At 53.6% G+C, this 26,494-nt stretch overlaps 6 protein-coding genes across 6 annotated transcripts; 5 read left to right on the top strand and 1 right to left on the bottom strand.

The window, feature by feature from the left end:
- Nucleotides 1–24: 24 nt before the first annotated feature.
- On the top strand, nt 25–4,953 carry POSPLADRAFT_1058886 (hypothetical protein; the record flags this gene model as incomplete). The annotated part of the gene is made up of 10 exons (XM_024481096.1): nt 25–1,089; nt 1,144–1,306; nt 1,365–1,417; nt 1,482–1,674; nt 1,722–2,176; nt 2,239–2,371; nt 2,442–2,651; nt 2,701–2,855; nt 2,907–3,440; nt 3,493–4,953. The coding sequence occupies 10 exons, from the start codon at nt 25–27 to the stop codon at nt 4,951–4,953; spliced, it is 4,422 nt and encodes a 1,473-aa protein (XP_024337509.1).
- Nucleotides 4,954–5,165: 212 nt separating this feature from the next.
- Nucleotides 5,166–7,795, bottom strand: POSPLADRAFT_1148422 (glycoside hydrolase family 85 protein; the record flags this gene model as incomplete). Its single annotated transcript, XM_024486173.1, has 6 exons — nt 5,166–6,689; nt 6,747–6,852; nt 6,908–7,198; nt 7,280–7,363; nt 7,414–7,487; nt 7,586–7,795. The coding sequence occupies 6 exons, from the start codon at nt 7,793–7,795 to the stop codon at nt 5,166–5,168; spliced, it is 2,289 nt and encodes a 762-aa protein (XP_024337508.1).
- A 741-nt stretch (nt 7,796–8,536) lies between these two features.
- Nucleotides 8,537–11,702, top strand: POSPLADRAFT_1183237 (hypothetical protein; the record flags this gene model as incomplete). Its single annotated transcript, XM_024488987.1, has 13 exons — nt 8,537–8,659; nt 8,702–8,875; nt 8,928–9,064; nt 9,113–9,272; nt 9,301–9,441; nt 9,497–9,813; nt 9,867–9,956; nt 10,008–10,447; nt 10,506–10,643; nt 10,696–10,848; nt 10,907–11,413; nt 11,477–11,587; nt 11,641–11,702. The coding sequence occupies 13 exons, from the start codon at nt 8,537–8,539 to the stop codon at nt 11,700–11,702; spliced, it is 2,553 nt and encodes an 850-aa protein (XP_024337507.1).
- A 705-nt stretch (nt 11,703–12,407) lies between these two features.
- On the top strand, nt 12,408–17,201 carry POSPLADRAFT_1148688 (hypothetical protein; the record flags this gene model as incomplete). The annotated part of the gene is made up of 16 exons (XM_024486213.1): nt 12,408–12,649; nt 12,703–12,898; nt 12,949–13,087; nt 13,334–13,401; nt 13,582–13,611; nt 13,634–13,760; nt 13,810–13,928; nt 13,978–14,093; nt 14,451–14,739; nt 14,806–15,103; nt 15,160–15,252; nt 15,306–15,354; nt 15,406–15,482; nt 15,542–16,542; nt 16,857–16,956; nt 17,146–17,201. The coding sequence occupies 16 exons, from the start codon at nt 12,408–12,410 to the stop codon at nt 17,199–17,201; spliced, it is 3,000 nt and encodes a 999-aa protein (XP_024337506.1).
- Nucleotides 17,202–19,244: 2,043 nt separating this feature from the next.
- Nucleotides 19,245–22,605, top strand: POSPLADRAFT_1040696 (hypothetical protein). The gene is made up of 22 exons (XM_024477785.1): nt 19,245–19,332; nt 19,398–19,474; nt 19,532–19,568; nt 19,623–19,661; nt 19,719–19,790; nt 19,845–19,861; nt 19,923–19,948; nt 19,999–20,029; nt 20,090–20,122; nt 20,175–20,336; nt 20,398–20,409; nt 20,467–20,547; nt 20,603–20,897; nt 20,953–20,987; nt 21,041–21,183; nt 21,243–21,406; nt 21,459–21,495; nt 21,554–21,683; nt 21,739–21,999; nt 22,059–22,162; nt 22,216–22,294; nt 22,350–22,605. Exons 1-22 carry the CDS (start codon nt 19,298–19,300, stop codon nt 22,430–22,432), a joined length of 1,953 nt encoding a protein of 650 aa, XP_024337505.1. The 5' UTR covers nt 19,245–19,297; the 3' UTR covers nt 22,433–22,605.
- A 1,723-nt stretch (nt 22,606–24,328) lies between these two features.
- Nucleotides 24,329–26,019, top strand: POSPLADRAFT_1048087 (hypothetical protein; the record flags this gene model as incomplete). The annotated part of the gene is made up of 3 exons (XM_024479435.1): nt 24,329–25,134; nt 25,242–25,410; nt 25,462–26,019. 3 exons carry the CDS (start codon nt 24,329–24,331, stop codon nt 26,017–26,019), a joined length of 1,533 nt encoding a protein of 510 aa, XP_024337504.1.
- Between the last annotated feature and the right edge of the window lie 475 nt (nt 26,020–26,494).

Below are 26,494 nucleotides of genomic sequence, written 5' to 3'. Positions count from 1 at the left end.
GACTCTCGTTCCTTCCATTCCCCCATGCAACCTGGGGAATCCGTACAAGACTGGCCTTCAAATCAGGATCCTCCTCTACTGCCGCCTGACGCCTTCCGCGACGCGCCTGACGAGCCACTACCTCCTTTGCGCATCAAAATCCCTTTGAAGGCCCCTGCTATGGCCCCTAATACCCGTTCGTCAACACGCCAGCGTACCGTCTCGAACGCCTCTGGATCCGAGTATCACGAGAGCAATGCCTCTCAAGACGCGGACGCAGAGATGCCTCCAGCAGAGAACAATGAGCCGGAAGAGCCGGAAGTCAAATACACTGTCACATCGCGGGGACGCAAAATTGCGCGGCCGAAGAGCTACAAAGAGTCGGCGAGCGAGGACGAGCCTATCCCGACAGAGGTTCTGCCGTCCCCGGTGAAGCACGAAGACTCATTCGGCGACGATGAGGACGACGAGGCTCCGCATTACCGGACCCGGAGCCGCACTACTCGCCCCCAGCCGAAGTTGGGCAACTTCATCGTCAGCGACGATGAGGGCGGCGCCACCGTCGGCCGCTATAACACGCGCAATCGCAGCAAGAACACGTCCTCGGCTCCCATGCAGAACGGTATCGCCAATGATAGTCGCCTCACTCGTCGTTCGGGCACTCGTCCACAGGCGTCGTCTTCGCGAGTCACACGCCGCATGAGCGCACGCAAGCCGCGATCAAACGGGCAAACGCCCCACGACGAGGAGGGATATGTCGACGAAGGGTCCTCTGGCTCCGTTGATGCAGATGGTTCGTTCGACGATGCAGTGCGCACGTCTTCTGAACCTGAGCCAGACGATGATATAGATGCGGACGGTGAGCCAGACATCGAAGGCGATCTCGAGCCAGAGCCTGAACAAGACGGGCGGCCATATGCTCTGCGCCAGCGGGCGAAGATCAACTATGCGATCCCTCCTCCACTCGAAGAGATGCCTCAGCCACCGAAGCCGCGGTCAGGTGGGGGACGGGCAAGCGGGCGCACTGGAGGCGGGGGACGTAAAGTCCCTGGATGGAGCGCAACGGGGGCAGAGCTGAGTCGGTGGATGGGCGGTGGTGGGGACGACTCGGTGAGCATTTGCGGTTACTTGTCTAATGTGGCGGTGGGTGTGACAATTGCGCAGGACTCCGATCACGTTGGACGTACGCCTAGAAAGCCATTCGGCGCGACAGGCGGAATGGGTGGTGTCTTCGCTGGAGGCGCGGGTGCTAGCGGTGGCCTCTTTGCGAGTGACCTTGCTGCTGCTGCAGGTACGCCGTCTAACTTGGGCAAAGTCGGGGATGCAAGTGAGGCTTTCACCTTGTTGTACCTGCTGGTTTTGACATATCGTGTCGCTCCTTGCAGTCCTTGCGGATGCAGACCCTCTTGGTGTGAATCAGAATGTGACGTTCGATGAAGTTGGTGGTCTAGATGACCGTGAGTTGCCTGTATCTCACTCACGTTTATTACGCTCTAAGGCAGTACTTGCCAATCACATTAGATATCAACTCGTTGAAGGAGATGACCCTTTTACCGTTGCTCTATCCAGAAGTATTCCAGCAGTTTGGTGTGACGCCACCTCGTGGTGTCCTCTTCCATGGTCCACCTGGTACGGGTAAAACTCTGCTTGCGCGAGCTTTGGCTGCAAGCTGTCGGTCGAACGGAAAAAGCATCTGTAAGCGAGTCAATGTACGTACAGAATGTCCTCTGATAACTGCACAGCTTTCTTTATGCGTAAGGGGGCCGACTGTCTTTCCAAATGGGTCGGCGAGGCTGAACGTCAGCTCCGTCTGCTGTTCGAGGAGGCCCGGAACCAGCAGCCCAGTATAATTTTCTTCGACGAGATCGATGGCCTCGCCCCCGTGCGGTCATCCAAGCAAGATCAAATACATGCATCGATTGTGTCGACTCTACTTGCGCTAATGGATGGCATGGACGGACGTGGGCAGGTCATTGTCATTGGCGCAACGAACCGTCCAGATGCCATTGACCCTGCGTTGCGCCGTCCAGGACGGTTTGACCGCGAGTTCTACTTCCCGCTGCCGACCCTTGAAGCGAGGGAACGCATCCTGCGGATCATGACGAAGAAGTGGGCTGGTTGGGAGAGCGAGAAGGGCGAGGAGAACGTCCGTGGTCTGGCGAAACTGACCAAGGGCTATGGTGGTGCTGATTTGCGGGTGCGTTGCGTTTGGCATGATCTTCGTGAGGGAAGGAGAATTCATCATGATGTTTTTCCAAGGCCTTGTGCACGGAAACTGCATTGAACGCGGTGCAGCGTCGGTACCCACAGATCTACAAGACGAACGACCGGCTCTTGCTTAAGCCAGAAACTATTGAGGTGGAGCTTCGCGACTTCATGATCGCGATCAAGAGTGCGTATCTTGCGGTGCATACATTCATCGTTATCCACGTGCTGACGAGGTTTATCCCCGGCGGTCATAGAGTTGGTGCCTTCATCCGCGCGATCCATTTCGTCCGCTGCCTCCCCTCTCCCGCAACAGCTTGTGCCACTGCTTCAAACTCCTTATGAGAGGGCGAAAGATGCTATTGCGAAGGTGCTTCCCGTGAGCAAGAAGCGCACAGCTCTGGAAGAAGCCGAATGGGAGGACGAGAGCAACGAGGGCGCTCTTGAACGCGAATTAATGATGCAGTGTGAGCTAATTTCCTGATCGTCATGCACCTTTCTTATGCGCCGCAACAGCGATGGAAACACTGCGTGTCTACAGGCCTCGGGTCGTCTTGTACGGCTCTGTAGGAATGGGCCAAGAGTACGTTGCGGCTGCTGTGCTACACCACCTGGAAGGCTACCACGTTCAAAGTCTTGACCTCGGCACTCTGATGGGTGATTCTACACGAGTACGTAGAGCTGACATACCGCGTCCCTTATCAGACTGAAACGTGCCTTAGACGACGGAAGCAGCAATAGTGCAGCTGTTTGTAGAAGCCAAACGACACCAACCATCGGTGATCTACATACCTTCGCTGGTTGGATGGTCTGCTGCAGTGTCCGAGACAACACGAACAACTGTTCGGGCCATGCTCGACACACTGGCTCCCACTGACCCGATTCTCCTCCTTGCCGTTGTCGATGGTTCCTTTAGCTCTTTACCACGCGACGTCCGGGGTTGGTTTGGATCAACACGTGAAAATCGCATTGAGATCCCGAGACCCATAATCTCGCAGAGAGAAGAGTTCTTCGAAGGGCTGCTGAGTGATATTCGACGACCTCCGAATCATTTTCCTGATGGTATTAAGCGCCGGAAGCGAGTCTTGGAAGAGCTCCCGATCGCACCTCCCTTGGAGCCTCGGCAACCTACGGCTGCAGAACTTGCAGTTCAGGAAGACAATGATCAACGAGTGGTTACGTTGCTCAAGTATCGCTTGGGGCCGATCTTACAGGAGCTGAAACGGAAGTTCAAACGTTTCACGAAGAGGGCTGTCGTATGTAATCGGCCACCTTCTTCGTTGACGGCTTCTAATGTGGTTGTTACAGGAGGAGTACAACTATGATTTCGATGCTCCGAGAGGAGTCAGTCAAGTTGACATCGTGACAACCAGTGTGGAAGTTCGAACGGATGCTGACGGTGTCATCGAAGTATTGGAGCAGCAACAGGAACAACATACCGAGCAAGTTGTTGAACAACCACAGCCCAACGGCATCAATGGTCACCAAGAGCCGCCCCCAGCGCCTGCCCTGCCGCCTGAGCCGGAACTCTTCGACGTCGATCTAGAGCGGATGCATGTAGATCTGTATCGTAACAAGTATCTGACACCAGATGACTTCCTCGATGATATTCGCCGAATCGTTCACAATGCTCAGGTGCGAATGCATGAAGATCCAGAACGTCTATTCAGAGCAAAAGCCATGCTCACCGCTGCTGAGGTCAGCATCAATGACTTCGACCCATCTTTCAGGCTTGAATGCCAGCGTATGGCATCTCGGGAGCGGAAACGGAGGGAGGAATATCGGAAAAAGAAGGAGGAAGAGAAGATGAAAGCGGCTGCGGAGAACGGTCGAAATGGTACATCTTCGCAGGTCTACGCTCCTGGAACGCGGCGCAGCGCTCGTCACAACGGTCAACAACCGGAGATCTCGATCACTGATCCCCTGCAATTGGAGCGTAAACTCAAGAGGCAACGGTCCACGTCAGCTGCGGCCACTCCTTCGGACGACGAGTCAGGCGAACGGGGACAAAAGCGTTCTAGACTCGCGAGCGAGGATAACGAGCATGATCCACTGGATCTCCTTGGATCCGCATTGTCTCCTGAGCGGCAAGGCTCAGTACGTTTTGCTGATCAGGTTGAACGTGCGCCCACGCCACCACAACACGGCCAGATCCTCGTAACGGAGCAGAACGTGCCCTCGATTGAACCCTTACGTCGAAATGGTGGCTTCGACCCATCCCTCCTGAATCCCCTTCCCTCTCCTGGGGTTGCTATGGCTGGACCATCCACCATCGCAGTCGACGCAGAACACAACCCATTCCTCTCACCATTTCCGTATAGACCCGAACAGGGACCTGATGTTACGACTCAATTCCAGCCGCAATTCAACTTCCCGCCTGTACCAGAAGCCGCCCAATTGCTCGTTTTACCCATACCCTCACCGGGGTTACCAGTGCCGGAACCGCCCGCATCACTGTTGGAACAGACGCCGGTATCACCCACAGAACAACTCGAACAGGCTGCCGACGTTTCGATGGAAGATCCGCGTCCAACAACACCTCTCCCAGACTTCTTCGTCGACGATGCATTGCTATCTACTCTGAAGCATAGCTTGTGCGATAGCACTGCCGCATTGAATGTGGAGGAGCTCGAACAGCTACGAGCTACTTGCCTTAGCTGCGTCTGGCGACATCGTACGGAATGGGATCGGACTAATCTCATACATGAATTGATGCATATCGTGCAAGAGTTCGTCCACGAAGTCTCACTAGATGAGATGGAATCATAGTCACTTTGACATTTGTTTTGCGATTCAGTAATGTGCTATCTGTAGACTTGCATGCCTGTTTAATTCGTTATCATACATCTGCTGTATTACTTACGTTCCCATTTCGGCTCTCATTGGCTTGTACGACTAGGATCAACATAAATTGTACAGCAACACTAAATCGAAGCCCTTGGCTATAGCATACTCTTCATCGTCCAAGCTGTACTTCTGCTCTATCGAGGAGGCACTCGCACATCCACGAACGCGCAACGATCCCACTCGAGCACATGGCCACGATCAGTGACCCCCTGTACGTAGAAACGCATATTGCTCGCCTCAGCGATAGTCGGAGGCAGGCACGCCGGATCGACGTAGAACTGGCTGGCTTGTCCAGTCAAGCCTGTAGTGCCGATGAAGGTTGCATCCTCAGGTCTGGCAGCACTACCTTCCGCAGCATGAGCCAAGGCGTACAAATTGAAATATACGAATGGGGGAAAGGGATGATCCAGCTGCCAGAGAGGATGAGGATCTTCGCGGTCGGAAGGGATGACTATGTTGGACATAGGCGCGAAAGAGGCCGCTATGTCCCATGTCAAGGTTCCCGGAGCCACACTGCCACTATCTGCATTGTCTGCGCGATGATAGTCCACCCAAAGTATCTTGGGTCTATGAGCAGATAGGTTCAGAGTCGATGAACTGGGATGGACACTGAGCAGGCCCAGTCGAACGGAGATGTCAATGTCCTGCGAAGGATCCTCGACAGCAAAGCCCACAATAAGACCCGCCGCTGCCAAGATGTCGATAGGGAAATCTGATGGAAGGGAGAACTCGACATCCAGGCGAGTCCATCCATTGAGTGGGTCTTCGGAAGCTGGCTCGGATACCGGCGTGACCTCAAATTCTCCGTAGAGGTCGTCCGCAAGCAGCTTCATCGACAGTCCAATATCGAAGTCGACGGGCGTCTTTGATTGTACTTTGAAGACCATTGTCATCTTGTACGGTCGCTCAGACGTGATGGATAATGACTGTACAGGGATCCACATACACCGAAAGAACGCGTCCTCAGCATCAGATGCCGGCACAGTTATGAGGAGATCCAGTGAACTCCCGCCAAGCCAGGCGTCGTCCATACACAATGATGAAGACGCTGTGGGCAGCGGTTGCGGCTCTCCCCCATCCTCCCATTGCAGGGCAGGGCGCGGCCAAGCGAGATCTCCGAGGGACGTATTTTTATCGAGATCGGTCCATCCTGCCTCAGTCTGTAGGACCTTGGTGCCGCGGACGAACCATGCCCCACCTGCGCCGGGGGAAAACCAGCTCAAGAACGGATAGTCTGCCGGGTTTGGCGGGGGTAACCTGCGGAAGAACGATGTAATCGGTTTGAAGGGCCCATGGGCGCACTCTGGCTCGCCCTGCCGACGCGTCTCCGGCGGGGTGGCGACATGCTGGCCTTCCTGTGCCGCTCCGAGCCACAGACTGCGCTCGTACGCCCACCACGTCTCCCAGGAGAAACCGGGCTTGTCTTGCTCTGTTTCCCATGTCCATGCTTGGCCGAAGAGCGCGGCACTCAACCCAAGGAACTGTGGGTCGATGTGGGAGAGCGCACGGTACGAGCCGAATCCCCCGCCGCCATGTTGCCCGCGGCCCCAGACGTCCACACCCACGAAGATGTCTCGTAAGCTTTTAGGGCGAAGCATGAGGGATGAGTCAAGGCTAAGGAAGTATTGGGCGGTAAGCGAGGGGTAACTAGTAGGCCACTATCGAGAAGAGACCCTCATCAATTACAAATGGCGCGCGGGTGCGACTTGACGTACTGTATAGTTCGTGAAGAATCCAGTTGAGGGGATGAAGAAGGGGAGGTTGTAGGTGTTTAAACGGTCCTGCCACCGCAAATCTCCTGTGACGACCACGCTATCGTACCTAATAATAGAGTGTCATCCAAAGGCAACCGTGTTGGGGTATCGGGAGAACCAACCATATCACTTGTGCGTGCGATCCAACCTTGCGTTGCAGCTCGCTCTCTAGGATCGAGATCCAGGCCGAAAGCGCCCTTGTCTGCTCGATTTTCCCGATTAATGGACACTCGACATTCAAGAGGTAACCGTCAAAGCCTCTCTGATGCGCTAAGTCTGCGAGGAGGTGGGCATAGTGAGGAGACAAAGGGAGAGCTATGTCAGATGAGGGCATGGCGGGTCCTGTGCCTGATTGGGGCAAGCGTCCTACTAGAAGACGGAGACAGTCCTCTTGCCCTTGCCCTTCAAAGATCCTGGATGGGGCGTCAATTTCTTATAATCTCAAGCCCTGAATAACGGCCATGATGGATGCCGATGCTGACGCTTTAACTTACAGCGTGCCAAGCATCTTGACGCCTTGCCGATGTGCGGCATTCGTCCAGCCAGACGGAGGCACAGTAATGCGGTGGTGAGAGAAGCTGGCCGGTATTTGAATTGAATCCAGTGATGCGCACCCCGGCCCACTCACTAGACAAACGTGTCGCAGTACGACCAGAAATTGAATGTATATGTGAGCCCTGAGGGCGTCTCCGTGTAGCCGCCCTGGTATCTGGGTCAGCCTTTTCGAATGCAGATCTCTACGAGCTAACTGGCCTTGTAGTCATGACACACCTAAATCGACTCCGTTAGCTTATTCCTACGGGATGCTGCGATAGCACGATACTAATTACCAGCAGTTTTCCATGTTGTTCCGCAGACCGCCCTTCAATCGGTCGCCGCGGATGATAGTCTACAACGCCATTGAGCCTCCTGGCAGGTTTGCTAGCCCAGTCATCTAGCTCAGTAAGAGTGTCGAAAAAGGGGGCCTTGTCTTGTACTCGAGGAGAGTGATTTGAGCCTCTCAAAGGCATCCTGCTTGAACGTTCTTAGCAAGGATAATGGCGCGAGTATCTTAACGCCGGCTCGAGTCTGAGTGGCTGAGCGGAGTCTGATCGCATCGAGTTCATCTTATCGTACATCGACTGCCTACAGCACCTCCTAGCAGTCGGAGCCCTGATCAATATTTCCCTTAGAGGTGGGTACCCAGGAAATATACTGGACTACGCCTTGATCAATTTGATACATACTGCTTAACCTCCACAGGCCCCTGACAATCACTGGCAGGGTTTTACGGTCCAAGTTAATATCTTTATGGAGGTTCTAGTTGATTTCAGAGTTTGTTGTTTGTGACTGGAGGCTTCTCACAACTTCTCCGCATATAAATGTAGCGGCGCGAGACTTGTATATGAGCAGTACTGCAGAGTATTTGACTTCAACGGGCAGGTACGGTCCATTTCCAATTTTGGAATGACGCTTACTCGATCGGGCGATAGGTTGCCTATGATTGCCCAAGCCTATCTCTTGTCAACGTGCGCTCCTGAGTCCTAAATCGATATATGACTTATCTGTAGAACCCTGGCTCAATATTTCCCTTTTCCTTTAATCTGTTGTATGCTTGAGCTGAACTGGCGATGATTTCAATCTAAATTTGCGGCAATTCCATCATTTACAGACATGTCCAAACTTAGCTAACGCCCAGACGACATTTACGGCGCTTGTTAGTAGCCACTTCACTCTCGAACTTGAACGACGTGCCCCGGCGTGTTCATGAGATGTCTGAACCACCACCAATTCCAGACCTCGAGCATTCTGGAGACACACCGCCATTCTCAGAAGATGACCAGACTCAACCGACGGAAGAGATACTAAACGCGCTTCGTCAAATCAACCCGCAGGTACTAGGTGTGCAAAACGGCGGCGACTTGAGCACCGTCAAGCAACAACCAACTCCCACTCCGCAGTCAGAATGGGACCAATTGCGCGCACAGTTGCGTGAGAAGCCGTACGACGCGGATGCGTGGCTGAGGTTAGTCGACCTCGCTGAAGACTCGCAAGATATCGAGAAAATCAAGGCAACATACGACGCTCTCTTGGAAGCGTACCCAAATACTGTTTGCAGATCTCTCGTGTGCACGTCTGAGCCTTGTCTTACCAGCTGTTCAGTCATCAGCCCAGATCGCGTACATTAGCCACTTCTTGGAAGACCCGGAGACGTTCACTTTTGCCGAGACGCTGTTCAAGAGATACCTGAGGGCCTCGTCTGCTGTTGATTTGTGGAAGTTCTATCTCACCTACGTCAGGTCAGTCTTTCATTCCAATCTGTGTGACCTTTGAGTCGAACGTAGTAGCAGGCGAGTGAACACTGGACCAAATGCACGCGAGGTCATCCGGAAATCCTACGAGTATGCACTCAACCACGTTGGACAAGACAAGGACAGCAGTGACATTTGGATGGATTACATCCAGTTCCTCAAGGCTGGCGAGGCAAGTAGTTTCATATCGTGTCTCGTCACTGTGTTCTGAGGGCCCTTGGAAGACTACCACCACATGGGAAGAACAGCAGCAGATGGATTTGGTCCGCAAAACATACCAAAAGGCAGTGAAGATTCCGATGGACAATCTGAAGAAGTTTTGGGAGGACTATCAGGACTTCGAAAATAGTCTGAATAAGATCACTGTACGTCTTTGTCGCCTTTCGCTGTGAGATCTCGGACGCTGGAAGCTATGGATAGGCAAAGAAGTTTATATCTGACCACCAAGAGGACCATATGCAAGCCCGTACCGTCCTCAATCAGTTGCAAGAGCACCTCACTGTCCTCTTTCCGCCGCCTCCACCTTCCAGGACTGGGAGGCCGCCCATCTGGCTTCCGCGTCAGCCCACGTTCAGCGCGGGGGACAAGGCGCTAGTAGGGCGTTGGAGAATGTATCTCAAGTGGGAGGAGGGCAACCCACTCGTGATTGACGAGAAGGAGAAAGCCACGTTTGTCCAGCGAATGCAGGGTGTGTACCGCAAAGCTGTTGTCCGGATGAGATTCTTCTCCGAGATTTGGTGCGTGGTCACAAATATGCGGTATGCATGGGGTTACTTATTGCTGTGGACAGGTACATGGCGTACGCATGGAACCACGCTAATGGTAAACAGGAAGATGCTCTGACGATCCTCAAGGGGGGCATCGATGCCAACCCATCAAGGTGAGAGATCTAACACAAAAATCAGTGCATAGTATTAACACTACGCGTTAGTTTCGTGCTTAACTTCGCGTATGCTGAGGCACAGGAGTTGAATCAAAACTTTGCCGAAGTGCATGCCACATTTGACAAATTCGTCGACGTCTTGCGGCGTGACCTGGAGGAAATTGAGGCGCGTGTCTCGTCCGCAAACTCGTCTTTTTCGTCGAACACATCCGGTGCTACTGAGGCAGCGAACCCGACCGAAGCCGCGCTCGCGTTCGGCCTCCCGACTCCTGGCACACAGTCGCAAAGCTCCTCATTCAATACGCAGGTATCGGACGAGAAGCTTCCAAAGTCGAAAGAATTGGCAGAACGACGCACAGAGTACGGTATTGCGTGGATCGTATACATGAGGTTTGCTCGGAGGGCGGAAGGCCTAAAGACTTCGCGAGCAGTTTTCGGCAGAGCGAGACGAGAACGTTGGACGCCATGGGAGGTCTACGAGGCGGCAGGTGCGAGCATAGTCAAATTTTTTGGTCTCGCTGATCCGAACCGATGGTCTTCTTACAGCCTTAATGGAGTACCACTGCACCAAAGCACTGGACGTTGCCAGCCGGATCTTCGAAAAAGGCATGGAGCTATTTAGCGAGGAGGTCGAGTTCGTCCTCAGATACCTCGGCTTTCTGATTTCCGTGAACGACGAGAATAGTTGAGTGAGCTTCTGGCTTCTCTGATGCGACTGCTCAACCACAGTGGATAGATGCCCGTGCGTTGTTCGAGCGCGTTATTGGTACTTTCCCCCCTGAACGTGCGCGTCCCTTGTGGGAGCGATGGGCGCGCTATGAATACCAGTTTGGCGATTTGTCTGCGGCGCAGAAGCTGGAGAAGCGGATGACCGAGGTCTACCCACAAGGTCGATTTGATTTAGTACATCCCTTTGCCTATTCTTTTCTGATCCCAGTACGCCACAGATCCGCCAATCAAACGCTTCGCAGAACGCCACAAATACCTGGGCACGGATGCAATTGCGGCGAGGGACCTTGGCTTCACGCTGTCACGCCAAGGCAGCACTCAGGGCCGCACGAATGGAACTTCTGCTTTAGCGCGCACGGACACGCAGATGTCATTGCTCTCTTCGCAGCCTTCCAGCCAGCCGCAAGCAGTGCCGGGTTCTTCCAAAAGGCCATCGTCCCCGGACCATAGGAGACGCGAGGATAGCCGTGCGCCCGACTATGGGCCACCTGCAAAACGCCAGCGAGGGTCTCCGCCACCTCGCGATAGAGACCGCGAGAGGTGGGACGGGCCACCCCGAAGACGTCACGGCAGCCCACCGCATTGGGGCGAGAGAGAACGCGACAGGGACGGCCCCTCATCGCGGAGATTCAAACAAGAGGATAGGGAGGACGAGAAGCCTGTCGTACTTCCCCCGGTCCTGTCATGGTTCGTCGGAATGCTGCCGGCTCCTGCCGCGTTTGATGGTATGTTCTCGTCTGCTGTTGCTATGGTTGCTGGAGCTAACTATGGTGGTGGAACTTCTCCAGGCCCTATCTTCAGGACGGACGATTTAATGCAAGTCTTCAGGAATGCTGTGATTCCATCCAGCACGAGCGCAGTGAGGCCGCGTTCTCCGCCGCCAGCTCCGCCGCGCGTAGGTAAGCATAACATAGTATCTGTCTTATTAGGATGTCGCTAAGGCCAATATTAGGGGGAAGGCCACCTCCTGATTATGGTCCGTATCAAGGACCTGGACGTCGTGGACGATATTAAGTAGTAGTTCTTCAGTTATGCGTATCGCAGTTGGCGTAGTAATGTTTTGAGTTCATGTCTGTGGCATTCGCAGTATCATTTGCTTGGGAGTCGGAAGTCGACTCCTGCGAACTACATATCAGGTTCGAGACAGCATGAGATTGAACGTCCAGTGCTCTGGGTAACTGAGGTAGTTCATAGTAGGAATCGCCTTGGAATTCGTACTGTGAATATCTCTCGTGTGATTATATGGAAACCTACAACCTGTGGAGGTTTGACCGAAGTCTGTTCTCAGAAGACTAGTGACAGCCAATCTCATACTATTAGACCCCCGCGAGAATATTTGTGTGCAAGCGGTCCAGGGGTTGATGCGGAATTCAGATTCAACGGTCAGGACTATGGTCCCGACCTGGCTGGATCCGGCAAAACATAATCACAGCCACAGTTCACTGTTGTTTCCAGGACCCGCTCATCCCCGCTCAAACCCCGCTTACACACATATTGAGTTCAATAGGCAACGGACATAGACGTTGTTCCGCCGGGATGCTACTTGTTTCTCCAATTATCGCAATATGGTGCATCAGGACCACTCCGGTGGTGAGACATTTCATTGGCGAGCTCAGCGTTTGGCGGACAACCGGCGGCCACTCTGTTCTTTACCTCTTACTTCCACGGTCTACGCACAGCTTGAGCCGCTTCATAGCGCACTACGCTTGAGCCAGTTAAATGCTTGACAAGACTTACGCGACTGTGTTGACGGCGCGAGTCGTGCCAGTCGATGGAGGCATCGCCGTCGAGCCTTCGCCTAAACGGCAAGAGCACCCGACGTCGCGCGCTACACGATTTGTCGATGATAGCACTCGATTCTTGTTCTTGTCGATATCTGACAAGCTCAAATTATCCGACAAAGATTTGCGGCTGTACCTGTCCCAGTGGATGAGAGATGGCCTACTGTTGCGCGACGAGCAGTAAGTGTGGTCTTTGTCTAAGAGGTTCTCTTTACTCAACGGGATAATTACAGCTACACGTTCCTGGGATTCACTGATGGACATGTTAAGGAGGGGAAGCTCGTCTTCTTCAGGGAAGATGCATCGTGGTCGGTTGCACGGTTTATGGACTACATTGGCAACCTCCGTGATGTTTACTCGGCCTATGGGTATGGGAAGTACGCGGCCCGTCTTGCTCTTTCATTCTCTTCCACTGTTGAATCACTGGATGTGAGTATAGATCTAGTTTGCGATTCTCATCATGAATAATTGCTTCGCAGGTACCCTTTGTGAAAGCTGCGAGGATACCGGACAGGCGTGCGAGGGATGGGTCACTCCATAGCGATGGCTGTGGACTGATCCGTCACTCGTTTGCCATGGACGTATGCAGAAACAATGGCATTGCTCCTGATACCTGTGGTACGTGTTCTTATTTTCAAAGAGATTGCAGGTACTGTCGACTTGGAGTGAGAAAAATATGAATACCACTCTCTTGGAATGCTACAATTGAGCGATTTATACCTGAGATCGCAAGAGGATCTGAATATAATCGGAAAGACTCGGCCTTCTGGGCACGCGAGGTTGTATCCGAGTCGATTAAGCCTGTTAGGGCGATAAGCAACCCATATCTGGCACTATAATGACTCACCCGCCGATCCCATCTAGTCTTTCAGATTCGACGCGGAGGGATCAAGGGCCTCCTTGTACGATACCCAGACAATCAATTCGACAAAGTATGTTCCGAGGCTGGATCGCATGACGTCAATCCTGTCATCGCATATCGTCCGTCGATGCTGAAATACGAAGGTGGTCCGACCCAACTCGAGATTAACGACGTGTCCAGTTACCCCGGTTCGGCACGCCTCAATGTCCAGTTCATATTACTTCTCCTCACCCTTGACATACCACTCAAGGTAACGCTGCGTATGGCTATTAGGAGAGCTGTAGGTTGAAGTGATCTGTCAGATCTTCGAGAAAATGCTGCAAGACCAGCTGGATCTAATTGGCTGCATACTGCACAACAGAGATCAAGCCGAAAAGTACATCAAGGGTGAACTAGATGCCTCTAATACAACGGCGTTCAATCAGGATTGTGAGTGTCAAACACATTGCATGTATTCTCTGCTAACTTGTCACACTAGTATACGCTATTTTACTTGCGAAACATGATTTGAACGAACCTTACGTTGAGTGGAAGCTTCGCCAATTCCAACAACAACAGTGCAACCTACTTCACAAAAAGCTAAATCTTCGAGTAGAGGTATGGGAGCCTTGACAGAAGTTCTGCTAGCTGACTCAACCAACTTCAGGACTCATGCTACGTGTTCGGAGTCATTGACGAGTCTGGTGTGCTCGAGGAAGACGAGGTGTTTCTCAATCTTCCCGGGCGGACTGGAGTACTCACTAGAGATGTTATCGTAGGAAGGTCTGTAGCTCTTGAGGTGCCTCACGGGTTATGCACTCATGACTTGATGAAATCCAAGGAATCCATCTTACCTACCAAGCGGTTGGCACATAATACTCGTGACTTGCGCGTTACTGATGCTACTATCATGATTAGACCTACGCAGATTTCGAGCAGTTAACTATGAATGTTTGAAACATTTGACCTTCTGCGTAGGTAAATTACTTCAAAACAGCCGTGTCTGGGCGTGATTGAACCTCTGCATGGTCCCTAGTTTTTTCTAGAAAGGGGGCACATTCTATCCCAGACTCGATGGCATCGGGGTTAGTGGAGATATATTTTAGGAATCGATCACCAGAGTTCACTTACTTTCCGCAGGGATCTGGATGGGGATGAGTACTTCGTGACCTGGGAGCCCGGATTGATTCCACGGGACATGCCGGAGCCACAGCATAGAGCAGGCACACCCACCGCCAACACTAAACCACCTAGACGTCTCACGGAAGATGCTATGAATGATGCCGCGCTGGATACCTTCATACGGCACAAGTACAATAAGACATTGCGGTTCGCGGCCAAAAAGTGGCTCGATGTTGCTGATGCGACCCCTCACCTTGCCAACTACCCATACGCACAAGAGCTAGCTCCTATCATTGAGTCAGCGCTGGTACGCGACTTCTACCTAATGACATGAACCGAACGAACTGATCGATTTTCCATTGACATTGCACAGGACTGTATCAAGTCGGGAGCTGACCCTGCCGACATCGACAAAAGGGTTGAGGGGCTGAAGCGGCGATTCAGGGAACCCTCAAAGGAATACGGGGGGCATGTGAGCCCTCTCAAAATTCTTCGCGAGCGCATTCCGCACGGCAAGGCTATTCAGATGTCTAGCTTTGACTGCGATTCCTCGCTGATTTTGCATGAGGATCCTGAACAATGGGAGGATGATGTACGGGAGGCTGCTGAGGCCATGAAAGCGTTCAACCGCAGTTTGTCCGTAGCCATCAAGCACGACGAAGAGATTGGTGGTAAGACCGTCCCCATAGATTTCGTTAGTCTGCGTGCATTGATTTCAACGTCGCAGCAGATTCGGATAGCAATCCAATCAACTTCAGAGATCGACCACCGAGACAAGCCAATCGCGTGACACAAGAGTATCAGGAGCGATATTTTGGCGGTACGTCGCAATAAACCATGATGCAACGTGCATGCAGACTAATGGCACTCTAGGCGGCAGCTTCGTTGAGTGTGCAAGACAGAGGAAACGAGCATCTGCTTGGTACGTCACCTGTGCATGAGTCCTTGGCAGATACTTAAATCAGTGAGCCAGGTATTGCTACGGCTACTCTCAGAAGAAACGAGCTTTCGCTTGGCTTGGAGAACGATATCTTAATGAGATCCGAGCACGTCAGTTTTTCCGCTCAATACAAACGACAAGATTGCCTCTGACTATCTTGACGCTGCAGATTACACGAACCATGGAAGACCTGTGCTCTATGTAGGCGCTTCGGTGCCCCCAGGTGGCAAGGCACCTCCGTTCTCGCCAGAGGTGGTCGCCGTGCCATCTATGACACGGACGACAACACAAGAAGAGGCCCTGAGCCCGGTTGGTCTGAGCGTATACGAAGAACTACGCTCGGTCGAGCTCAACCCAAGGCCCAGCCACCCAGTCGCCTCACAGCCAACACAGTGCGTCGATATGGGCGAACACGCGTGGCGGGTATCCGCCAACGGGACAACGCGATCCTACGTCTGTCAGAAGTGCCGAGCGTGTGCGAAGGAACGTAAGGTCGGGAGGTTCTGGGAGGTGGACACGGGCAGATCACGCAAAGGCATTGGCCAAGAGACACTTACTGCTTCGGCCAGTTCTGCAAGCGTGGGCGCGGTCTCGCGCGGGACCAATCAGCACTCAGATATGGGCGACGGGGACACGAGCTCTCTGCATTCTGATGGCACGTTTGTGGATGCGCTTGACATACCACCTGGCGCTTCTCGCGTGTCGCTCCCACGCGATGAACCCTTACCTTCGTCATCTGACACAGTGCGGGGCTCCGTCACTGCAATGTCACCTGGGGAAAGCACGACAATAGCGGGGCCGCAGTCTGTACTCAGCCCCCTGCTGAACCTGTCGTGGTTGAGCGGGTTCACTACTAGATCCAGGGCCCCCTCGGCGGCCTCGTCCACTCCTTCCCACCCTCGTACTGGTCCCACTTCTCACTCTCGAGACCCAGTGGGGCATGTCGTCCGTCTGCCCAGGTCCCTTATCGCTTCTCCACCGGCAGTTCGAACACTTCCCGCGGCGACTTCTATGTCTCCCGTCGCTGAGGCGCCAGAGCCTTCGACGCACATCAGCACCAATACCAAGCCCCAGAGTCCTGTGGGTGAGGGGAGAAAGCAGCCATGTTCTTTAGGCGCGGGTAAACACGCTTGGGGCATTTCTGCGGCCAATGGAACTTCTCGGCAGTATGTATGTCGCGCTTGCTGGGACACCTGCAAGGAGCTAAAAAGGAATGGGCATTGGATGACGGATTCGTACAACGAGAAAAAGTTGTAGATGTGTTTCCTTTCATTGATCTCCACTACTTCAGGTTTCCTCGGATATCTCGGTCTTCATTGCTGCAGGGAAATGCAGGTGCATCTCATTGGCTGACATCAAAACTTGTTTCAAGTAGTTTGTATTGCTTCTTACATGGGGATTTTAATGTTATGCGGCCGTCAAGTGGAGTGATATGGCTTTGAGGCATGAATCAATAGGTGATTCGTGGTCGTCCCAACATACAGGTTACGCACCGATACGTCACCATGAATGGTGGGTGGGTGGAGGACATGCATCTTAACCGAGAGTACACGCTTCGCATCTCGAAGAACAGGGAAATGAAAAGTACGTGGATTGACATCATCGCGAGTCTGCTTCTTTTGAACCTGATAAATCTGGCTCCGTCTCCCGTTACGCAGCCTTGGAGAGCGCATGCTGCCATGTCCATGGAAGATTGGAGCCAAATATGAGACATTGCAAATGCTGAAGGCACAGCTCAGAGTGCCTGTCAATTCGTCTAGATCACATCGACAGTCAATGCAAATCCTTGGCGACGCAACGTCGCAAAAGACATTGACGGCTTTGTGTGAAAGGAAGACAGGCACCATTCATTTCGTCGCGCAATCGAACACCGAAGATATGGCGAGATGTTCTTGCAAACCAGTCGATCAGTCTGGCCAGAAGAGCTGTGGAATAGTGCCGAGGCGGGTAAGATACGACAAAAGTGCATCTTTGCCGGGACATTGTTTGGGAAAAAAGATATCGCGTCTTGTCAGCTTTTCTGGAGCCTTACACGGCGGCCGTTGTGCAAACTGAGTGGGGCGGGTGTTTGGCATAGGCGGGTAGAAAGGAGGCCGAGGCACTCAGCGACGAGCATCGTGCCATATCAGCTCTGACAAAACATGCACCTGACGGGCCATCTATCAGCAGCATTTGCGGTCGACGGGCCTGTTCTTGGTGGCACGTATTCATGTGACATCCGTGCGGTTGACTGCAAAGCTAGCGAGCTCGCTGGATCTCGAGCGCGGCGTTGACCTATGTCAATGTTTCAGAGAAATTTGCATGTGCTGATATACAATGCAGTGTTGATGCCGGAGCACCTACACACAATGTCTTGTATACCTCATGGTCATGGGCAGGGGCCGTCGCGCTGACTCGTGGCGGTATCCTGAGTCCTCGCGCACGATTTATCCGAACGAAGATATGCACAGGGGTATCAAATCCTGGGCCAATGCGACGCAGCGCAAGAGGGTGATTGAGTTATAGCTGAGCTATTCCTTTCTTGAATGGTTTCAATAGGTCTCAATAATAGTCCAATGGCCCGGGGGGATCTCTGATCCAATACATTAGTATCGATCTCCGATCAGGTTCTCACACCGATGAGCGCTACCGAGTTTGTCTCTGTCTGCAACCCCTTTCGTCGCATAAGCATTTCTGCATTCGAAGTTTGCTCGCCTCGAGCCGAGGTGCACGGTCTACAGTACTTTACGGGTTCAAAAGCAATAGACAATGTTTCAAGGGCGAAGCTGAGGCAGATACAGATTCTGAGCAACCATACAATGACGGCGGTTGATCACCACTCCGGGCGGTCTCAGGGATGTTCGGGTTTTTTCAAGTCGTCTGTTGCAGTCGGAGCAGAGTGAGCCACATATCTTACACAAGAGGGCTTAGTACGATGAAATCGCTGGTGAGTGGCCTGCATCATAGTCTTGTCACATTCCCCCCCTAAACTGCAGCATATGACCGTCTCACGGCCTGAACGAGGAGCATCTGTTCACGCGCAGCATCATTCTACTTGACACTGCGCCGCTCCTAACAAATGCACGGCTTGTCATGTGTACGAAAGATACTCCTGAGCGTGCGCAGGCTTACTTCGATGGACGACTGAAAATCGAGTCTCGTACGCTTCACAGAGGGCGCTTGTCTGTCTCTCAAGCGTACACGCTTGCTACACGCTGACGCTGTAGGCGAGCCCTTTCCTGAAGCATCCAAGCTTCTATCTTTTTCAGACTCAATTGAATTGGCTTCTGAAGCTGTAGTCAGATGCCGGCCTCATGATCCACTTCTTGTATCAGGTGCGCACAGCAGTCCGTTGGCTTTCCCCCCACTTACGCTTGGGCTTCTGCTATAGCGTCTTCGTGGGACGAAGATGTGGGTGGATGTGATGATTCATTTCCAACGTACCTCCCCCGATTACAATGATGCCGGCTGTGTTCTAAGACTCTCATGGAGCGAACGACAGCGTGTGCCTGCGGAGCCAAATCTGCGACTTGTGTAGGTACAGCGCTTAACGCTGGCCAGGCAAGACACATATTGCATGACCGTCATATTTGATTTCTCTGCACAGCTGATTGACGGCACCACGCTTTTTCCTTTGTTTCCTCAGATCAGCGAGTGTGGGGTAGTGTGGGGAAATGCGGGGTAGCACGGGACAAGCTACGCCGTGCACTAGCCGCTGATGGTGATTTCGTCCAGCTGACGGTTGGCTGATGAGAACGCGTCCGCCTAAGCACGCGCCCATGACTGCAAGAACGGACGCTGCGCTTCTTGTACCGCTCATTCGGGGTCATCCCACCGAGAGGACACAATATAAATTGCTGAGAACACGACAGGGGCAAGGCAGCGAGTTTCATTCTCGACCGCTCTGCCCTCAGAACCCACAGTTCTTCTCAGCTCACTCGTCATCATGCACCCAGAGGAAGTCGACGTCATCGTCTGTGGGTGCGTCTGTTCGCTGTCCGTACCTGCTGCCGACGTCGGGGAGCTCACGCTGGTTGCGTTGATAGCGGTGGCCCCGCCGGCAGCGTTGTCGCAGGGCGTCTCGCCTATGCCGACCCTACGCTGAAGGTTATGCTTATTGAAGGTATGTGTTGTCCCAATTAGTTTGACGTGGAACCCTCCGCTGACAAACAATCTGGAGGCGGTGCCAACAACCGCGATGATCCTTGGGTGTACCGGTCAGTCTTGTTTGTGCGTCTTTGATTAGTACAGGGCTCTGACAACGGCAAAAGCCCTGGTATCTATGTTCGCAACATGCAGAACGACGGCGTGTATGTATCCATTCTGCCTTATCAATGTCTCACCTCATGAGTCCTGTTGTTCGTCAGAAACGACAAGGCCACGTTCTACACTGACACCCAGCAGTCCTCTCACCTCCGCGGCCGTCGCAGCATTGTCCCGTATGTGTGTTTCGCTATCGTTCATCGAGCAATGCTGATCACGATACTGGACAGCTGCGCGAATATTCTCGGTTAGTTCATTTTTGTTCTTTCTTGTGAAGTCTGCCTCATTGTGCTCTTCCCTCATGATAGGTGGCGGTAGCAGCATCAACTTCCAGGTACGGTTATTCCAACCTTCCAATCATCCATTTCGTTAAGGGCGTCTCAGATGTACACGCGGGCTTCTGCATCAGACTGGGGTCAGTGACGCTGGTGCTACCGCGGTTGGTGAACTACGAGCTCATCATGAAAATATGCAGATGACTTCAAGACCGAGGGGTGGACAGCCAAAGGTAAGATTCCGGCAGAGGGGTCGAAGATTTCTGAGACTGATAACATTCCCAGACCTCGTGCCGCTCATGAAGCGCCTCGAGAACTACCAGAAGCCGGCGAACAATGACACGCACGGATACGACGGCCCAATCGCTATCAGCAATGGTGGACAAATCCAGCCTGTTGCCCAGGATTTCCTCCGCGCATCTCACGCCATTGGTATCCCGTATAGCGGTATGTGTACTTAGCAGAACTTCTAGATTGATAATTCACTAATAGCTGTTTTCTGATATAGACGATATTCAGGGTATGTAAATGATCTTTAGCCCACTTGCGCGGCGAAAATTCTTAATGTTTTATCCAGATCTGAACACCGCTCATGGTGCTGAGATCTGGGCGAAGTACATCAACCGTCACACTGGCCGCCGCAGTGACGCCGCGACCGGTATGTCATTGCTCGTCATTGTGGGAATGAACTCACCAATGCGAGCCATCACCAGCGTATGTGCACAGCGTCATGGACGTCCAGGACAATTTGTACCTCCGCTGCAATGCGCGTGTCAACCGTGTTCTCTTCGACGCTAACAACAAGGCCGTCGGAGTCGCGTACGTGCCGTCGCGCAACCGCACGTCAGGCGGCAAGGTCCACGAGACCATCGTCAAGGCACGCAAGATGGTCGTCCTCAGCTCGGGCACCCTTGGCACGCCCCAAATCCTTGAACGCTCTGGCGTCGGCAACGCTGAGCTCCTGAGCCAGCTCGGAATCAAGGTCGTCAGTGATCTCCCGGGTGTCGGGTAAGCGGAACCATACCGGGGTTTACCCACGTCCGCAAGCTAACGCCTCTTTCAGTGAGGAGTACCAGGACCACTACACCACCTTGTCGCGTATGCACTACCTCATCTAGATGCTATACTGGTCAACTAACCCCTGAGCGCAGTCTACCGTGTCTCAAACGACACCCAGACCACTGATGACTTCCTCCGCGGAGTTAAGGAAGCACAGCAGGAGATATTCCAGGAGTGGGAGACAAGCCCTGAGAAGGCGCGCCTGTCGTCGAACTCCATCGATGCCGGCTTTAAGGTAAATCTGACCGGCACGGTGTATGAGCCGCCAAGAATGCTGAGAGCGTCTGGCATCAGATCCGTCCCACTGAGGAGGAGCTCAAGGAGATGGGCCCGGAGTTCAACGAGCTTTGGAACCGCTACTTCAAGGACAAGCCGGACAAGCCGGTGATGTTCGGCTCCATTGTTGGCGGCGCCTACGCCGATCACTCCCTCCTGCCCCCGGGCAAGTACATCACGATGTGAGTTCAGACATCGTTTCCGGAAGGCATATCCTAATTACGTGACCGACAGGTTCCAGTACCTTGAGTACCCGGCTAGCCGTGGCAAAGCAAGCCGCTTCGCAACCTGTCAAAAGAAAACTGCATGCTTATACCAAATTTCTGTAGATCCACATCAAGAGCGCCAATCCATATGTCGAGCCATTCTATGACAGTGGCTTCTTGAACAACAAGGCTGACTTTGCGCCGATTCGCTGGAGTTATAAGAAGACGCGCGAGGTTGCGCGCCGCATGGACTGTAAGTGCAGGCGGTCGTACTGCTTGCGGTATTGTGTTAACACATGATGCTCCAGGCTTCCGCGGTGAGCTCACCTCGCATCACCCGCACTTCCACCCGAACTCTCCCGCGGCGTGCCACGACATCGACCTTAAGACCGCAAAGGAGCTTCTCCCGAACAGCTTGACGGTCGGGATCCACATGGGCACGTGGCACAAGCCCGGCGACGCGTACGATCCGAAGAAGGTGCATGATGATATCGTGTACACCAAGGAGGACGACGAGGCGATCGACAACTGGGTCGCTGATCACGTCGAGACGACCTGGCACTCTTTGGGTACGTAGCTGCTTTGTGCGGAGGCGGATCATGATGCGGCGCCTGACACGACATGACAGGTACATGCGCCATGAAGCCGCGCGAACAAGGCGGTGTTGTCGACAAACGTCTGAGCGTCTACGGCACGGAGAACCTCAAGTGTGTCGACCTCAGCATCTGCCCGGTGAGTGCTGTCTGCGTGGCAGTGCGGTATGCGGAGACTGATGCCATTGCCAGGACAACTTGGGCACCAACACATACTCGTCTGCCTTGCTCGTCGGCGAGAAGGGTGCCGACTTGATCGCTGAGGAACTCGGTGCGTACGGCTTCACGTGAAGTGGCAGCAGTAATGTTAATACACGTCGCAACAGGCCTCAAGATTCGCGTTCCCCATGCTCCGGTCCCTCACGCTCCCATCCCCACCGGCAAGCCCGCGACCCAGCAGCTTCGGTGAATGGCTGGTGGCGTAATTGCTGTATCCGGTCTTGATGTTCGAGTACTTCCGCGCGTCTCGTGGTGATCACTATGTACGATTTCTGTAGTTTTATGATGACGTGTCCTGTATCGAATGTTGTATGAGTAGATGCAATTGTACTATCGTTCAGCGTGTTTACAACAACCCAATAACTAAGGACTTCCTGTATGATCTGAGACACAGGCAGGTGGAGAAGCAAAGAATGATTCATCTCCATCACATCATCAGGCTTTGCCAGGCCGACGCGGGAGGCATGTAGGCACTACGCGATGGAGCGACGAAGTCGCTGCGAGGGCCGTATGAGGTTCTATGTCGCCGCGGCGCTCGCCCCACTGATTACCCCAGCTCAACTGCAGACTATAATCTGCTAGGAGACGTCTGTCGTTATTGTGATTGCCGTAAGAGCGCCGCTGGATCGTATGTCCCATTGTATGACACTCAGTGGGGAAAAGCGGTCCGGAGGACTACTCTCCATTCAAGCGAAACAAAAAAGACGGCCTTGGATGAAGTTCTGTCAGTGATATTGGCAATTCCTATCGAAACGCGCAACAGGTTTGGGGAGTTTTGTGTCATCTTGCGCAGGCGACACGAAGACCCGCCGCGAGCAAGTCGCGTTGTCTTCTGACAGGGCTCGCGTGGAAAAAAGCGGTGCCACATTATACGGCGTTTGCATGAGGCCAAGTTGGCCTCGGCGGATCTACCTGGCTTCGAGCAGACCGGACACGGAGGTACTGACACCGGTATGCTGTGGTCATACAGCAGGCTCCGCGTGCAGTTGTGTGGCAGTGGATATGCTTTGATGCGTAATGCAGAGAAGATAGAATCGAATAGCTAAACCAGAGCGGGCGGACCCAATAGTACGAAGAGACCGCGGTCCATAATATGCAATGCATGTGCTCGCCTGACGGTTCGAAGTCACAAGTCGCTCCATAGTTCCTCATCATCATTACGCAAGTCTAATTCTCTTCGAAATATGCATATTGCATCCAGAGAATGCCGGAGAGGCTGCTGCTGAGCCGTGGTGGCGGGATGGCACCGCCACCGACGCGTCCAATTACCGTTCGATCATGCACGTGATACGCTCAGGAAGCCAAATATGGCAACTGTCCTAGTTGAACCAGAATGGGTGAGCTCAGGCTGCTCTACTCTCTTCTCCCCGGAGCGCGCCCTTTAAGAGGCACCGGCCTGCTGAGGCATACCTACATTATTTCCGCGTAGTCTCTCCCCTCGTTTATCACTACTACCCACTGGTATCCATCTTTCGCTTAATACCTCACACTTCGAGTCGTAAAGATCAACCATGACACCAACCCACGCGTTGCACGATTCCGCTTCAGATACAACCTCTAGAGATACGCGACCGGGTCAGAACTCAGTTCCTTTTCCCTCCCAGAGCGAGCAGCCGCCGGTCGCGATTCCTGGTACGGAGATCACCTGGCGTAATTACGCTCTGCCCAGCTAAGCTTAGAGACATACAGATTCGACTTCGTCGTCGTCCGACAGAACGAGCTCGGACAAGTTATCTGAGCTTCCAACTCAGTCATCTCCCGCGCTTGGCGGGCGCTTTCGCTCGCCCAGTCGCTTACTACGGCGCGGCCTAGACACGTCCGGATCGCTGACATCTGTCGACTCACCCTCCGGCAGTCTTCAGGCCCTTCATCAGCTTCCGCGAGCAACCCATGCAAGTGAATCTGACGGATCAATTGGACTAGACACTCCGAGGCAGAGGGCTTCCCTAGAGAGTGATCGCGCGTCTCTTCCCACTACTCTCCAGGGAATCCGGCATGGCAAGTAAATCCAATTCAATGTCCTATAAATAAGCTTACCATACTCTTGACAGCTATTGCTAATAGAAGAGTGCGTCGTAGTCATTCTATGACGCGCTCCCCCTCGCCTTTGTCTGGGGAGGGCTCTTTGCGAGGCCCTCATACTCCGACCCAACCAGCAGCATCGGAACAAAGCCACAATCCGGCACAGAACTTCTCGCCCCGCCTGGGAAGGGATCCTCATACTCCCACCTCTCGGTCTCCCTCGCAGTCGCGTGCGGCCTCTCCACTGCGTCGCCTTGGATGGGCTTTGCATCGGGTGCACGCCCGCGAGGAGCCTTTCGTACCTGTCGATCCTTTTCGCATTGGCTTTTTCGGCCCAGCCAGCAAGGGCGATCGGGTATCGGTTATGCAACGTCCCGATAGCGACAATGACATAGAATGCAAAGACGCGTTCGGCGGGTGCCTGCCTCTCCCAGTGCTGTCGCCGTGCAAGACCAAAGATGGCGAGAGCGAGGGAGGTTCCTGGAAGGATGTGTTTCGCGACGCGCGCACATTCCTCACGGACACATTGCCGCGCCAGTTCTATCTTATCCTCCTGCTGGGCCTGCCCGCGCTGTACTGGTCACGCGTCACACGCGTCTTCGAGGATGCCGAGCTCAGCAGGCCCGACGTGCAACGCATGATCGACGCGTGTACCCGCGATCCGAACGACCGCGGCCCCGAAGGCGTGCCGGGCACCCGCGACCGCTCCGTGCCCAGCAGACACACGGTGCTATTGCCGTTCCCAGAAGAATGGAATCCGCCAATGGTCTCCCCCGCGTTAGTGCGCTTCAAGCATTCGTGGGAGCAATTCGTGGACTCGCTCCTGCGCGAGTGGAAGACGCTCAACCTGGTGTCCGCCTTGTTGTGCACGTGCGTACTGATCATCTCTGCGCCGCCGAAGAAGAGGTTTGCTCTTCATTCGTCTCGAGCGCGACCGTGTAATGACAAATTCTTTACTCATGCATGTTGTGCTGCAGGGCAATCTTGACGATGTTCCAAGTGGACGATGCCGAGGACGATCCGGTGACGCGGTCGGCGGCGCTATTTGGACTCGTCTTTGCGCTTATGAGTCTGTGCTACGGCTGCGTGTTCATTGTCCAATTTGGAACGATGCGGACCATGGACAGGGCATCTCGTTGGGCAGAGGTAAGTGATAGCATTCCCTGGGTCGCACCTGATTAAGCCTGGTGACTACAGGAAGCGCAAAGGACAAAGACGGCTATCCTGTGGAACATTTGGGTACTGCTCGCTGCTCCTGCCATCTGGCTTGCCTGGTCCATGATCGCGTTTTGCGTTTCGATCCTTTCATATGTCTGGCGCACGGGATCCATCGCAAACCAGACGCCGCCCTCCCCTCTTAGCACTCGCCAGGCCATCGGCGTCCGTACGGCGATCACGGTCGTGTTTGCCCTGGGGCTATTTAAATTTGCGATGATCATCCGCACGTTCAGCTCGTACCACGGCGCGCGACGGGAGCGGCGGCGCATGCGTGAGGAGATGCTCGGAGGCAAAGTACGCGACGAGCGCGAGCGCGGGCGGCGGGACGCGATGGAGGAGGTGCGCGAGCGCGAGTCGCGGGCCGGGTCGGCGTCGATGGTGGGTCTTGGCCTGACAGGGCTCAGCGAACACGCGCTGGCGAGCCCGGGGATGGCGAGCCTCACGGGCGTCGTACGCGATGAGGGGGACCCGGAGAAGGCCGATTTCCTCAGCATCGAGAAGGGGAGGGGCCGATTGAGGATCTCGCCCAAGCTCTGAAGCACGTTTGCAGTATCACCGTACGTGGCAATCCGTTCGCATTGCATTTGGCCATTAAGTGATTCGTGATTCGCAGACGCTCATTTCTCGCTGTCATATTACGGTAATGCCTACTCATGACATCACGATGTTTCTTGTAGCCAAGCTGTACCCTCTGCGACACCGGCTTTACCTGTATATCCGAATCCTGTCTGTATCTGTCGACACAATGCACTTCACATGTCTGTATCCGTATCATACACATACCCCCTCATGGACTACTACGTTGTAGCGACCTACATAATCTTGTTTGTGTATTGTAACTGTCGCAATGTGATTTGAACTCTAGAGAAAATCTCGCACAGATTCATCATTCTCATTCTCATGACTATTGGCTTTCGTGACGAATGAAAGGGTATTTAAAGTACAGATTCCAAGACGGATTTTCAGCAGACCCAAGCCGAGAACAGACGCAAGACGCGTGGCTAGAGCGGGA

Source organism: Postia placenta (genome assembly GCF_002117355.1).
Source record: "Postia placenta MAD-698-R-SB12 unplaced genomic scaffold POSPLAscaffold_10, whole genome shotgun sequence".
NCBI classification, from domain to species: Eukaryota; Fungi; Basidiomycota; class Agaricomycetes; order Polyporales; family Adustoporiaceae; genus Rhodonia; species Rhodonia placenta.
This window is presented reverse-complemented; position numbering and strand designations above follow the sequence as displayed.